Below are 16,130 nucleotides of genomic sequence, written 5' to 3' on the forward strand. Positions count from 1 at the left end.
AAAGAAATCAGAAACTGACAGTTTAGAAAATTCTGAGCTTTTGGGAAAATGAATCCCCAGAGAATAGTGCCCCATATGAGTATTTAACTAAACATGGAACCAGTTAACCCATTTCAGCACAAACCAGGATGAGAAATGGAATTATCCAAAAAGGATTTATGGGAAGCCCTATTGTCTTAAGGTTGTGACCCCCATATGCTGCATGGAAAACTGACTAGTTTGTTGTGGGTTAGGGTTAGGGTTAGGGAAAAACTGAACAGAAAATGACTTCAAAGTGAGAACCATGGAAGCCAAGGTCTATAGCCAAGACACCTCCTCAGGCCAGGAGAGCAGACTCACCCATGCACATAGGAAGGATGAGTTTGTCCCAGAGTTTCCAGAGGGTGGGTCTTCTGCCTTATTTTGGAAGGACTTTGTTGCTCCAGGCCTTAGAGAGGGTGAAGCACATTCCCTGGGGATTGGGGAGAGCCTGGCCACCACTCTATAGTTCTGAAGGGGTTGAATATATGCCCTGGAGATGGCAGAGATTTGGGTGCTACCCAGATGCTTGAGGGGGGTAGGGCTGAGAATAAGGTGGTCCCCCCAATGCTTGGAGAAGTTTAATTCTTCACCTCAGCGTTTGGAGATATCAGGGCCACTGCAGAAGGCCTTGGAGAGGGTGGGTCTGCTACTCTTTCGGTTGCAAGGATAAAACTTTTTTCTCTAGATGACTCTCAGACTTTGAAATCTAAAGGTATTTGCCCTGAACATTTTTGGGACTATTTGGGACCTTTGACCCTGCTTTCCTTCAAATTTCTCCTTATTAAAATGGGAACATTTATTTTATTACTGTCCCTCCTTTTGTATTGGAAGCAGATAACTTGTTCTAAGTTTCCTAGGTCCACAGGCAGAGAAGAATTTTGCCTTTGAACAAACTATGCCTGAAACTAATTTTGATAAGACTTTGTACTTGTTTATTGTTAAAACAGAAATCAAATAAAACCCAAATGCCACAATAGGTAAATTAATATCCTTGGAAATGCTAAGCTAAAGGTTGGCACTGGATTTTCATACATCAGCAGTTTAAAACTGAGAACAAATAAAAGGTGAAGGTCTAGAATTTTCTATTCTAAAAATTTAAATCAAAACTAAAAGACCTGCATCAATGAGCATCAAACAAGACCTACAAGTTGTGGGGATATCCATTTACTTAAGCATATAAGACTTGGACAGCACTAATTTTAGTTTAAATTTCTCAGTAGAAGCATCTCTGTGCTATATTTACTGTCAAATGGCAGAACTACAGTTTCTGTAAGGAAATCTTGAAGCACATATAGTCCTCCACTGTATATATGACTGTATTCACAGATGAACTTTGCTTGTTATAATCAGCTGAACAGGGAGCCACCACAGATATTAGTGAAAAGCAGCACTCACAGTGTGGCCTGGGAGCTTCAACATACATTCAGACAGTCTGCTAGGTCAAAATCACCTTTAAAATAACTCTAAGACTTCTCCACTGTTTATAATTTGCACTGGAGTGAAAGGCTAAGGAAGACTAAAACTAACACTTTCATATGAATCACTGTAGTGAAGATAGATTGTACTAGCAGTTATATACACTTCCAATTTTTTATGCTAATTTCATTTCAAAATGTCCATGACGAGGTGGTAAAAATATTGATTTTATTAAAACACAACTTTGAGTGCAGGCTTTTATAGTAACATGTGTGATGAAAAGGGGCATATGCATGGACTATTCTGTACTAAAGTATGATGATTGCTTCAAGGAGAAGCACTTGTGCAATTTTTTGACTCAGGAGACCAACTAGCTGCCTTTTTTTGGTCATGGAACCCCATTTTTCTTGAAAGAACAATTCAAACTATGGTCATGCCATCTTAGGTATTAGGAAACATTTTCCAAAAAAATAGTGAACTGAGTCTCACTTCACAGAGCAACTAAATATATTTGTTGCCAATGATAAAATTTGAGCTTTTAAGAACATGTTAGCATTTTGGAAAAAGATTATCCACCATTTGAGCTTAATAACTTCACAATATTTAATTTTTTTTCCTGATGAGATTCAAAGAGATATTAGCAAATAAGATCATTTTATATGTGACAGTGAAATGTGTTGACATTTAGAATAGCTGAATAATTCAAGGAACCAATATTTTCCACTGATAACTCAAAATCATGCATAAGTAAAAGGTCTATTCAAAGTACAAGATAGACCATGGGTTTTATTTTAAAAGAGTGTGAAATGTTCATTCTTTGGATTTCAGATTCCATGTTGCAAATAATCTTTAAAAGTCTGTTCCTCATCAAATTTAGCTGTAATATCAAAGAAAAAAATCCCCAATTATCTGGAAAGGCTATTAAAATATTCCTACCTTTCCCAAATATATATCTGGTTGAGGGCAGAATTTCTTCAACCAATTCAGTAAAACAACATACTGGACAGATTGAATGTAGAAGCACATATGAGATTCTAACTGTCTTCTATATAGCCAGACATTAAAGAAATTTGCAAAAAAAAAACATAAAACAGTGTCACTCTTTTCATTATTTTTTGAAAAGTATAGTTTATTTTATAAAATATGTTATTCTATTATTTATGTAAACATTTAAATGGCCTGATTTTAATAAGTAATAATAAATAAATACTTTTAAACCTCCTCAGTTATAATTTCTAATATGGTAAACAATTCATAAACATAATCCATTTTTTAAATGCTCTTTCCAGGCAATAATTTTTATGAGTGCAGAGACCCCTGTGTGGAGTGAATATAAAAGGGAATTCATAAGTAAAATTTATATGAAAAAATAATCACAATAGAATCAGAAGATATTTTATTCATATGGCAAATCTTTATGCATATATTATTTTAGGCCCTGGGGAAATAGCAGTGAAAGAGGCCATTTAAGCCTGTGCCCATAAGGACCACATATTATAGTAAAGGAATCATAAAATAAACCTCTAAACAAATAACTAAGTATTTTCAAGCAGTGGTATATCTCAGAAAGAAGCAGGTTGAACAAACAGTGACAGGAAGATGAAAAAATTGGAATAGGAATTATTGGTAAATGATGACTTGCACTTGTTTGATTTATATTAAAATTACCAGGATCCATCCAGTTTGCATAGTATGAGATATCGTATTTTTATTTAATTAAATAAACAACCCCCATAAAAGTCTACTACTATATTATAGGGGTCACAAATATAATGTAATTTATTAGCCTAGTAGTTAATGTTAATGGAACAGTGGGAGATGAATTATCCTTTTATTTCTGAAGTGCTTCTTTAATGCTTGAATATACACAGTAATTCCTTCAAACAGTAAAGGAAACACATTTGACTGTATTCATGTATGAAAATGTCTCATAGCTTTCTCTGTTTTCTCCATATTTACGTATTCATTTGAGTATTTTGTCCATATCTTTCCACTAGAGTATAGACTTCTGAGGACAGTCACTGTGCATTTATTCATCTTGGACCATAGGATGTAGTAGGATTTCATAATTTCAATTTTTTTTTGTAGAATAATTCAATGTACATCTGCATTAGATGTCATGCTGTCCTGTGGCCAAACCATCCTACCTCACCATGTCATTCGACCATCCTGGGGGAGCCTTTTCCAGTGCTTCATTATGCTTCAAAAACTATTGTTTTCTCTTAATTGTCAGGGAAGAAAATAATACTTTAACCAATTCACACTTAAGTATTAACGCCTAACAAAATTTCAACTGTGCTATTTTTTCAGTTTCCCTCCCCACCCCATGCCTCTGATGACTTCTGTAGCTAGAAGTAGAATGACTCAGAGGAATATGTCTCCAAAAATAGAAGTTCAAGCAGAAAGACAAATTTTTGAGCATGATATTATGGAAAAAAGAATCATTTCTGCACTCTAAAAATACACTGCATGCATGATTGCCAGTGGCTCCATTTTGAAACTAGTACTGATCAGTACTAGATCAATGGAGTTTTCTGATGATTGACTAGTGATAAGTTGATCCATATGTTGTATCTTATAAAGCACAAAGCAGACACTCGTCATCAGTAAACTTTCCAGCTTAGCAGGGACAGTTCTTAAAAATTCTGCAGTTTTTAAGAAGGTAAAATAGTACGTGGGTGTGTGAAGAAAAAACAAATTGAGGATAATGTAGTCTAGATCTAATAAGAATATTTCAAGTGGAAACATCACCTTTTGGCGGAGTTATTCAAAAAATCATTGGTGATGTCTTACCTGCAGTTGTCAATGTGGTTTTTGTCCACGGCCTTGGATGGATTGAAAGATCCCAAGTTATTAATATCTATAACTTTTATGCAGCCAGTGAAATTCTTGATTGCTCCAGAAATCTAAGAGAGGGAGAGAAAAAAATTTACATGATTTTCTGTGTTATTCTTGTAGCAAACTTGTTGGAGTACACTATTGGATTGTTGGATTGGAGGGCTGATTTAATTCACTCAACATATTGGCAGTAAAGAAATGCATCTCATTCCGTATATATCATTTCAAAACTTATGGGTGGGCCATGGTGGTTCAGCAGGCAGAGTTCTTGCCTGCCATGCCGGAGATCCATATTTGATTCCCAGTGCCTGTCCATGCAAAAAAATCCAAAAAACATTAAAAAAAAAAAAAAAAACAGTGGAAAGGAATACCACCTTATTAATCAAAACTTACATATTCTTATTTTACTATATAAATCACTCAAATTCACTTACATTGCTAATAAATCTAATTTAATATAAACCAAGGTTTTTATAATTACAATGATTAATCAATGAAAAATACTAGAAAACTGATCACTTATCTTTGCTACTAAGACATTATGTTTTTTCCTTTTATGCCTCTGTTCTTTGTAGTTTTTTTTTCTTTCAGACAGCAGTTGTTCGTTCTGCTGTTATTGAAATATCAGGAAAAACTGCTCTTCCAATGCACAAAGGAAACACAGGAAGCCAGAAATATTAAGTCTGCAAGCTCTGATGCTTTCCGCATGCGGTTTGGGTTCAGTTGTGTACTCTATCGTCCTTAGAAATAATTTAGGCAAAACACATATCCAGAAAGATTCCAAGGGGCCCAGAGCAAAAGGAGAAAATAAGGATATTGGAAAGCATTCATTGTGATGAACAAAAATAACCTTTTAAAAATGAACAACCATAAGGTGTTTTCATTCCAGTCATACAATACAACACCAATAATTGTATGCCTATATATATTTCTATTTATGTGGAAAAGAGAAATATGGAAACTAGAAAGGATATAGGTCAGAATTCAATAGAAATGAGCATTTATTTCAGGTTCTGTCCCCTGTTGTGCTCTCAATATTATTAAAAATTTCAAGCTACAATGGACTGAATTATCACCATGGCAACTAGCAAACCTGCACATTGACAAATAAATGACCTAACTTGATTTTTGAATTAAAAATACACAGTATATTTGCAATCTCAGGATTTGTTTTTTCATTGAGTATAATATTGTAAATAAATAAATGATAGAATAAGGTCTCTAACTCACTTTGAAGCGTTAATATAAGGCAAATATATTTTATTTCATCTTTTAACATGAAGTCTCATTTTTAAAGCCTTTAAACTTATTTCTGATATAGGTTCAAATGTACCGCAAACCCTCTCAACAAGTTAGCACTCTGTCAAATGTCAAAATTACTAAAGTATAAAATGAAACAGTATTTCACACAGTAAGTTTACAGAGAAGATGATTCCCAGGAAAGTGGAAATATTTGGCTCTTACCTCAGATGGGAAACTATGAATTTGTAATAGCTTAAAGTTTATATGGACTTGATTAATCTTTTTCTTTTTTAAATACAATTTTTATTTGCATCACAGATATATATGAACCTAACTTTTAAATTTTAAAATAATGTTTATATCTATCCTTACTGAAACATAACAACCATTTGAATTAGTATAATTTACTTAACAAATTAAAGAAAAAATGAGGTCATCTTAGAAAAATATGTTTGATTGTAATGGTTGTGAATGTGTGATTTATTTTGACAGTTCAGCGATGGCATAAAAGTATCTATATATTTTATATATATGTATAATAATATTTTTCTTATGTCATGAGAATTCTTATTATTTATGAAGATGAAAATTAAGGAGAAATTTATAGCTTATTACTGAAATACCAAGCCACCAGAGAGCTATAAAAATGATCTATTAAGGAAACAGGTCTATGATTTCTCTACTGAGACAGTTCTTAGAATTCTATGATTTGATTTGATTTGATTCACATATTCTGGATTTTAAAAAATAAATATTAATGTATAAACCTTGAGCCTTGAAAAATGTAAAAAAAAAAATCTCCTTCATTATTAACTTTGGAATTGAAATGAACTAAAATTTCCTAATTTTTTTTTATTTTAATGGGCTCACATCTCTCCAATTTCTGACACCCCAATTCCTGTTAATCTTCTTCTTGATGGATTATTTGTTCTCTAGGTCATTATGAATATGGACATTTGATTTTGTAAAAGTAAGTGAAATTAGAACCAAGAAATACTTAACCTGACTACTAAACTGAGCACATGGAATTTAAATAACTTTTAGTACTGGGAAAAAGTTTTCCCTTGGATTTGCTTAGTTTGTAGCAAAGTGAATAGGATTCCTAAAAGCAAAGGAAGAGAAACAGGACTCATGTGATTGGTAAGACCAGTTACAAGTAACATTCTATAATAGAACATTGCATATTAAGGACAAGAGACAAGACAAATTATGTATACTAGGTTGTAGAAATGGTGCTGCTGCATATTATCTTCAATCTAGTATGAAACATTTTGCATTAGCATGTGCTGTTGTGATTTCTTAAATCCAGTTCTTATTTATATTCAATATAAATAACAAAATGATGAAATAATGACTGCCAGTAATTTCTGAACTGCATAAAATGGCAATATATGCAATGTCACAGAGCAGTAAGTACATGATTATGGTACTGAGCAGTAATACAGGCAAATCCTTTAAACGAGTTCTCACTTTCTTCAGTTCAAACCCACGTTGGCTCAAATGTCCTTATTACTTCAATATGTCCTTATTACTGTAATTCCTCTATCTTTATGCTAGCTGAAGAATATTTAATTCTGCCTCTGGCATTTGATGGCCTTTGCTCTCATTCCTTTAAAGAGAGTTGAAGTTGGTGGGTTATCCTTTCTGTATAACAAAACACCAGCGTGAAAGTCAACAGTAGCTAGAAAAAGTTTAGGTAGAGAGCCTTCTTGGCTATAGTTTAGACTGCATATGCAATATGTCTAAATTCATAAATGGAAAAATTTAAATACATATATATCCTCTGAAAATTATGTGCCTGAATATTTACTATTACATTAAAAATTATGAAAACGAGGGGAGTGTTTATTTTTATCCTCCTGGCATATTAGAGACACAATTACTTGAAGAATATGTGGTTCGTGCTTATCCTGGTATTAAGTGGTCATATTAAAGCCTGATTTCTCTTTCTTTTTGATTCAGTAGTTCACAGGTTCTTTTCCTTTACATTGTATTGTGGCAACTGTTTTTTAATGTTTCTACTATAATCAGTTTGGCTTAATTCAAGTAACCTTTTAAAATAGTGGACTGAGAAAACCAATAATGTCGGTGTGTAATCAATTAAGGAATAATCATTGGTATTATAAAAATAGCCCTAATAGTTTCTTCTTTACCATAGATTATTCTTATTTTATTTATTTGTTTTTTTTTTTTTTTTTTTTTTTTTATTAACGGAAAGAAAAAAAAGAAATTAACACAACATTTAGAAATCATACCATTCTACATATGCACTCAGTAATTCTTAACATCATCACATAGATGCATGATCATTGTTTCTTAGTACATTTGCATCAGTTTAGAGGAACTAGCAACACAACAGAAAAAGATATAAAATGTTAATATAAAGAAAAGAAATAAAAGTAGTAGTAATAGTAAAAAACAACAACAACAAACAAACCAACAAGCAAACAAAAACAAAAAAAAAAACCCTATAGCTCAGATGCAGCTTCATTCAGTATTTTAACATGATTACTTTACAATTAGGTATTATTGTGCTGTCCATTTTTGAGTTTTTGTATCTAGTCCTGTTGCACAACCTGTATCCCTTCAGCTTCAATTACCCATTGTCTTACCCTGTTTCTAACTCCTGCTGAACTCTGTTACCAATGACATATTTCAAGTTTATTCTCGAATGTCCATTCACAACAGTGGGACCATACAGTATTTGTCCTTTAGTTTTTGGCTGGATTCACTCAGCATAATATTCTCTAGGTCCATCCATGTTATTACATGGTTCACAAGTTTATCTTGTCTTAAAGCTGCATAATATTCCATCGTATGTATATACCACAGTTTGTTTAGCCACTCTTCTGTTGATGGAGATTTTGGCTGTTTCCATCTCTTTGCAATTGTAAATAATGCTGCTATAAACATTGGTGTGCAAATGTCCGTTTGTGTCTTTGCCCTTAAGTCCTTTGAGTAGATACCTAGCAGTGGTATTGCTGGGTCGTATGGCAATTCTATATTCAGCTTTTTGAGGAACCGCCAAACTGCCTTCCACAGTGGTTGCACCCTTTGACATTCCCACCAACAGTGAATAAGTGTGCCTCTTTCTCCGCATCCTCTCCAGCACTTGTCATTTTCTGTTTTGTTGATAATGGCCATTCTGGTGGGTGTGAGATGATATCTCATTGTGGTTTTGATTTGCATTTCTCTAATGGCCAGGGACATTGAGCATCTCTTCATGTGCCTCTTGGCCATCCGTAATTCTTCTTCTGGTAGGTGTCTGTTTAAGTCTTTTTCCCATTTTGTAATTGGGTTGGCTGTCTTTTTGTTGTTGAGTTGAATAATCTCTTTATAAATTCTGGATACTAGACCTTTATCTGATATGTCGTTTCCAAATATTGTCTCCCACTGTGTAGGCTGTCTTTCTACTTTCTTGATGAAGTTCTCTGATGCACAAAAGTGTTTAATTTTGAGGAGCTCCCATTTATTTATTTCCTTCTTCAGTGTTCTTGCTTTAGGTTTAAGGTCCATAAAACCACCTCCAGTTGTAAGATCCATAAGATATCTCCCAACATTTTCCTCTATCTGTTTTATGGTCTTAGACCTAATGTTTAGATCTTTGATCCATTTTGAGTTAACTTTTGTATAGGGTGTGAGAGATGGGTCTTTTTTCATTCTTTTGCATATGGATATCCAGTTCTCTAGGCACCATTTATTGAAGAGACTGCTCTGTCCCAGGTGAGTTGGCTTGACTGCCTTATCAAAGATCAAATGTCCATAGATGAGAGGGTCTATATCTGAGCACTCTATTCGATTCCATTGGTCGATATATCTATCTTTATGCCAATACCATGCTGTTTTGACCACTGTGGCTTCATAGTATGCCTTAAAGTCAGGCAGCGCGAGACCTCCAGCTTCGTTTTTTTTCCTCAAGATGTTTTTAGCAATTCGGGGCACCCTACCCTTCCAGATAAATTTGCTTATTGGTTTTTCTATTTCTGAAAAATAAGTTGTTGGGATTTTGATTGGTATTGCATTGAATCTGTAAATCAATTTAGGTAGGATTGACATCTTAACTATATTTAGTCTTCCAATCCATGAACACGGTATGCCCTTCCATCTATTTAGGTCTTCTGTGATTTCTTTTAACAGTTTTTTGTAGTTTTCTTTATATAGGTTTTTTGTCTCTTTGGTTAAATTTATTCCTAGGTATTTTATTCTTTTAGTTGCGATTGTAAATGGGATTCGTTTCTTGATTTCCGCCTCAGCTTGTTCATTACTAGTGTATAGAAAAGCTACAGATTTTTGAATGTTGATCTTGTAGCCTGCTACTTTGCTGTACTCATTTATTAGCTCTATTAATTTTGTTGTGGATTTTTCTGGGTTTTCTACATATAGTATCATATCGTCTGCAAACAGTGATAGTTTTACTTCTTCCTTTCCTATTTTGATGCCTTGTATTTCTTTTTCTTGCCTAATTGCTCTGGCTAGAACTTCCAACACAATGTTGAATAATAGTGGTGATAGTGGACATCCTTGTCTTGTTCCTGATCTTAGGGGGAAAGTTTTCAATTTTTCCCCATTGAGGATGATATTAGCTGTGGGTTTTTCATATATTCCCTCTATCATTTTAAGGAAGTTCCCTTGTATTCCTATCTTTTGAAGTGTTTTCAGCAGGAAAGGATGTTGAATCTTGTCAAATGCCTTCTCTGCATCAATTGAGATGATCATGTGATTTTTCTGCTTTGATTTGTTGATATGGTGTATTACATTAATTGATTTTCTTATGTTGAACCATCCTTGCATACCTGGGATGAATCCTACTTGGTCATGATGTATAATTCTTTTAATGTGTTGTTGGATACGATTTGCTAGAATTTTATTGAGGATTTTTGCATCTGTATTCATTAGAGAGATTGGTCTGTAGTTTTCTTTTTTTGTAATATCTTTGCCTGGTTTTGGTATGAGGGTGATGTTGGCTTCATAGAATGAATTAGGTAGTTTTCCCTCCACTTCGATTATGTTGAAGAGTTTGAGGAGAGTAGGTACTAATTCTTTCTGGAATGTTTGATAGAATTCACATGTGAAGCCGTCTGGTCCTGGGCTTTTCTTTTTAGGGAGCTTTTGAATAACTAATTCAATCTCTTTACTTGTGATTGGTTTGTTGAGGTCGTCTATTTCTTCTTGAGTCAAAGTTGGTTGTTCATGTCTTTCCAGGAACCTGTCCATTTCTTCTAAATTGTTGTATTTATTAGCGTAAAGTTGTTCATAGTATCCTGTTATTACCTCCTTTATTTCTGTGAGGTCAGTAGTTATGTCTCCTCTTTCATTTCTAATCTTATTTATTTGCATCCTCTCTCTTCTTCTTTTTGTCAATCTTGCTAAGGGCCCATCAATCTTGTTGATTTTCTCATAGAACCAACTTCTGGTCTTATTGATTTTCTCTATTGTTTTCATGTTTTCAATTTCATTTATTTCTGCTCTAACCTTTGTTATTTCTTTCCTTTTGCTTGCTTTGGGATTAGTTTGCTGTTCTTTCTCCAGTTCTTCCAAATGGACAGTTAATTCCTGCATTTTTGCCTTTTCTTCTTTTCTGATAAAGGCATTTAGGGCAATAAATTTCCCTCTTAGCACTGCCTTTGCTGCGTCCCATAAGTTTTGATATGTTGTATCTTCATTTTCATTTGCCTCTAGGTATTTACTAATTTCTCTTGCAATTTCTTCTTTGACCCACTTGTTGTTTAAGAGTGTGTTGTTGAGCCTCCATGTATTTATGAATTTTCTGGCCCTCCGCCTATTATTGATTTCCAACTTCATTCCTTTATGATCCGAGAAAGTGTTGTGTATGATTTCAATATTTTTAAATTTGTTAAGACTTGCTTTGTGACCCAGCATATGGTCTATCTTTGAGAATGATCCATGAGCACTTGAAAAAAAGGTGTATCCTGCTGTTGTGGGATGTAATGTCCTATAAATGTCTGTTAAGTCAAGTTCATTTATAGTAATATTCAGGTTCTCTATTTCTTTATTGATCCTCTGTGTAGATGTTCTGTCCATTGATGAGAGTGGTGAATTGAAGTCTCCAACTATTATGGTATATGTGTCTATTTCCCTCTTCAGTGTTTGCAGTGTATTCCTCACGTATTTTGGGGCATTCTGGTTCGGTGCGTAAATATTTATGATTGTTATGTCTTCTTGCTTAATTGTTCCTTTTAATAGTATATAGTGTCCTTCTTTGTCTCTTTTAACTGTTTTACATTTGAAGTCTAATTTGTTGGATATTAGTATAGCCACTCCTGCTCTTTTCTGGTTGTTGTTTGCATGAAATATCTTTTCCCAACCTTTCACTTTCAACCTATATTTATCTTTGGGTCTAAGATGTGTTTCCTGTAGACAGCATATAGAAGGATCCTGTTTTTTAATCCATTCTGCCAGTCTATGTCTTTTAATTGGGGAATTCAGTCCATTGACATTTAGAGTTATTACTGTTTGGATAATATTTTCCTCTACCATTTTGCCTTTTGTATTATATATATCATATCTGACTTTCCTTCTTTCTACACTTTTCTCCATGTCTCTCTCTTCTGTCTTTTTGTATCTGACTCTAGTGCTTCCTTTAGTATTTCTTGCAGAGCTGGTCTCTTGGTCACAAATTCTCTTAGTGACTTTTTGTCTGAGAATGTTTTAATTTCTCCCTCATTTTTGAAGGACAATTTTGCTGGATATAGGAGTCTTGGCTGGCAGTTTTTCTCTTTTAGTAACTTAAATATATCATCCCACTGTCTTCTAGCTTCCATGGTTTCTGCTGAGAAATCTACACATAGTCTTATTGGGTTTCCCTTGTATGTGACGGATTGTTTTTCTCTCGCTGCCTTCAAGATCCTCTCTTTCTCTTTGACCTCTGACATTCTAACTAGTAAGTGTCTTGGGGAACGCCTATTTGTGTCTAATCTCTTTGGGATGCGCTGCACTTCTTGGATCTGTAATTTTAGGTCTTTCATAAGAGTTGGGAAATTTTCAGTGATAATTTCTTCCATTAGTTTTTCTCCTCCTTTTCCCTTCTCTTCTCCTTCTGGGATACCCACTACACATATATTTGTACGGTTCACATTGTCCTTGAGTTCCCTGATACCTTGTTCAAATTTTTCCATTCTTTTCCGGATAGTTTCTGTTTCTTTTTGGAGTTCAGATGTTTCATCCTCCAAATCACTAATTCTATCTTCTGTTTCTTTAAATCTGTCATTGTAGGTATCCATTGTTTTTTCCATCTTTTCTACTTTATCTTTCACTTCCATAAGTTCTGTGATTTGTTTTTTCAGTTTTTCTATTTCTTCTTTATGTTCAGCCCATGTCTTCTTCATGTCCTCCCTCAATTTATCGATTTCGTTTTTGAAGAGGTTTTCCATTTCTGTTCGTATATTCAGCATTAGTTGTTTCAGCTCCTGTATCTCATTTGAACTATTGGTTTCTTCGTTTGACTGGGCCATATGTTCAATTTTCTGAGCGTGGTCCGTTATCTTCTGCTGGCGTCTGGGCATTTAGTCAGATTTCCCCGGGTGTTCGACCCCACGGGTTGAAAGATTTTTCTGCGCAGTCTCTGGGTTCTGTTCTTCCTATCCTGCCCAGTAGGTGGCGCACGTGGCACACGCCTGTCTGTGGGTTCCACCAGCGAAAGTTGCTGTGGGTCCCTCAACTCTGGAAAACTCTCGCCGTAGGGGAGGTTCGGCAACCGAAGCGTCTTGGAAGAATGCCAGCCGGCCCGGGGTTCCAAACGCGGGGCGGGTCGCCGGCTGTCGCAGCACAGGAGAGCGTCCGGCCAAATTGGCTAGTCGGCCCGGGGCACCAAGCGTGGCGGGAGGGCGCCAGCTGTCGCAGCCCGGGAGAGTGCATTGCTCCCAGCCGACGGGGGAGTCACGTGTTTGGAAGGGATCCCCCGGTCACTGTTCTCCGCAGTCTGGGGATTTCCGACCCAACTATCTCAGTTGTTCCGGGGGGCCTCGTGTGGTGGGGGCACCAGCCGCCGCGGCCTAAGGGGACCGCCTGTCCAATTCTACCAGCTGGCCTGGGAAGGTGGAAGGGAGGGACTCCGGTCGCTTGCTGTCCCACCCAGGAAAGCCCGTGCCTCTTGGTGATCTCACCGGAGCTGGTTCTCCCAGATAGTCAGCCGTTCCAGGATGGGGTACGCTGTCCCTTTGATCTCCCTCGTGGCTCCGGGAGCTGCTCTGTATTATCTCCACTCCCCCAGTAGTTGTTCTGGAGGAGGAAAGGTGAGGGCGGCAAGGCTGTCGAGGCTGGTGGCGGAGGAGCACGGTGAAGGCGGGGGAAGAGGGCACCGTGTTGGTTGGAGAGCAGCCGGAGCAGGAGGGGGAGGAGGGGGCGGAGAGAGAGAGGGGGTAGGGAGGTCGGGCGGCTTGGCTGCTGCGGGGCGCGTGCGCCGCGCGGCGGTCCGGCGGAGAGAGAGAGGGGGTAGGGAGGTCGGGCGGCTCGGCTGCTGCGGGGCGCGTGCGCCGCGCGGCGGTCCGGCGGAGAGAGAGAGGGGGTAGGGAGGTCGGGCGGCTATTTATTTGTTTTTAAAGCCCTATCTTATTATAATAATTTGATAAATTGACTTTTTAAAGATGCAAAATAATACAAAAATAGAGATTCTTTCAAACTGTCAATAATTGATTAAATCAATGTTTTTCATGCCATGTGATGTGAGAAATCTGGGGGCTTCTTGGAGAATTTCAAGGAACTCTGTAAAGCATGAGGAGTACCCAAGTAGAGCTTCTGCTCCCTTATCATAAACCCCCTTAGCTAGATGACTTGACTTTTACCTGTTTTATAGATTATCCTTCCACACAAGAATGTCTTTGAATAAAGGGTTCTATGACTAAACTATTACTTGAATCCTGGAATGAACTAAACCCTTATATGAGGAAAAGAAAAGCTTTTATGAGGAAAAGAAAAGCTCACAGAACAAAACATTCAAATTTTAATGAAGTCCAACTTATCAATTTTTCCTTTTATGCAATATACTTTGGGTGTTGTAGCCAAAAAGCCATGGCCATGTCCGAGGTCACCTCTATTTTTCTTACGATATCTTATTTTCCTTATATGAGGAAAAGAAAAGCTTAAGGTGTGTGCATGTGTGTGTATGTGAGTGTGAGAGAGAGAGAGAGGAGGAAGAGAGAGGGAGGGAGAGTGAGAGTCTGTGTGTGTGAGTACAATGATCTTTGATATATATTCATTTAGCTTTCAAAGAATCTCCCAGTGATGCTGCCCAAGACCTTCCCTGTCTGCTTCTGCTGTGAGTGATATTCCTGGCTCTGCATCTTGGCCAACATTTGGTCCTCAGTGTTTGGATTTAAGTCATTCTAATAGGTGTGTAGTGCTATCTCCTTGCTTTAATTTGCAATTCCCTAATGATAGATGTTTTTGAGTACCTTTGCGTATGCTTATATTGCATCTGTATTCTTTGGTGAAGTGTCTGTTCAAACTGTCTGCTGATGTTGTAACTAGGTCATTTGTTTTCTTGTTGTTGAGTTTTAAGAGCTCTTTGTATATTTTGGATAAAAGACCTTTATCACATATGCATTTTGTAAATATTTTCTCTTAATCTGTGACTTGTCGCCATTCTCTTGGCAGTGACTTTCACAGAACAGAACATTTAAATTTTAATGAAGTCCAACTTACAAATTTTTCCTTTTATGGAACATACTTTGGGTGTTGTAGCCAAAAAACCATGTCCATGTCCAAGGTCATCTCTATTTTTCTTGTGGTATCTTCCAGAACTTTTATAGTTTTGCATTTTACATTTAGATTTATGATACATTTTGAGGTTTTTTTTTTTTTTTTTTGCAATACATGTAAGATATGTGTCTAGCTTCATTGTGTTGTCTGCAGATATCCAATTGTTTCAGCACCATCTGCTGAAAAGATTATCCTTTTCCATTGGATTGCCTTGTTCCTTTGCAAAGACCAGCTGACTGTATCTGTGTGGGTCTGTGGGTCTATTTCTGGACTCTGTATTTTGTTATGTTGATATATTTATTATTCTTTTGCCAGTACCACACTCTCTTGATTACTGTAGCTTCATAGTAAGTTTTGAAATTAGATAGTGACAGTCCTCTGACTGTTTTTCTTCTTCAAGATTGTTTTGGCTACTCTGAGTCCTTTGCTTTTCCATGCAAACTTTAGAATCTTTTTGCATTGACCCTCAAGATCAAGTTGGAAAGAACTGACATTTAAATGATATTGAGTATTCATATCTATAAACATGGGGTATCTATTCATTAAGATCACGTTTCTTTTATTAGTTTTGTAGTTTTCTTCATATAGATATTTTTTCTTCATATAGATTTTATACGTATTTTGTGAATTTATAACTAAGTACGTTATTTTATTTTTTCTGCTAATGTTGGTGCTTTTTTAGTTTAACTATATCATTAATGAATTTTGCCTGCTGGATATGTCAGTTTCTGACAGTGGAGGGTTGAAGTCTCCAAATTTAATATGATTTGTCTATTTCTCCTTGCAGTTCTGTCTTATATTTTGATGCTGTACTGTCAAACACATACACATGAAGGATTGCTATGTCTCTTGGAGAATTCATCTCTTATCATTATGTAATGCCCTTCTTCATCCCT

General features: G+C 36.1%; 1 protein-coding gene across 1 annotated transcript in view; it reads right to left on the reverse strand.

The window, feature by feature from the left end:
* Nucleotides 1–16,130, reverse strand: part of EYS (EGF-like photoreceptor maintenance factor) — a 1,737,133-nt gene that overhangs the window by 584,261 nt on the left and 1,136,742 nt on the right. The window contains 1 exon segment of the mRNA XM_077159432.1: nucleotides 4,231–4,343. Within this exon segment, the coding sequence (XP_077015547.1) occupies nucleotides 4,231–4,343 (113 nt within the window).

Source organism: Tamandua tetradactyla, chromosome 5 (assembly GCF_023851605.1).
Source record: "Tamandua tetradactyla isolate mTamTet1 chromosome 5, mTamTet1.pri, whole genome shotgun sequence".
Classification (NCBI taxonomy): domain Eukaryota; kingdom Metazoa; phylum Chordata; class Mammalia; order Pilosa; family Myrmecophagidae; genus Tamandua; species Tamandua tetradactyla.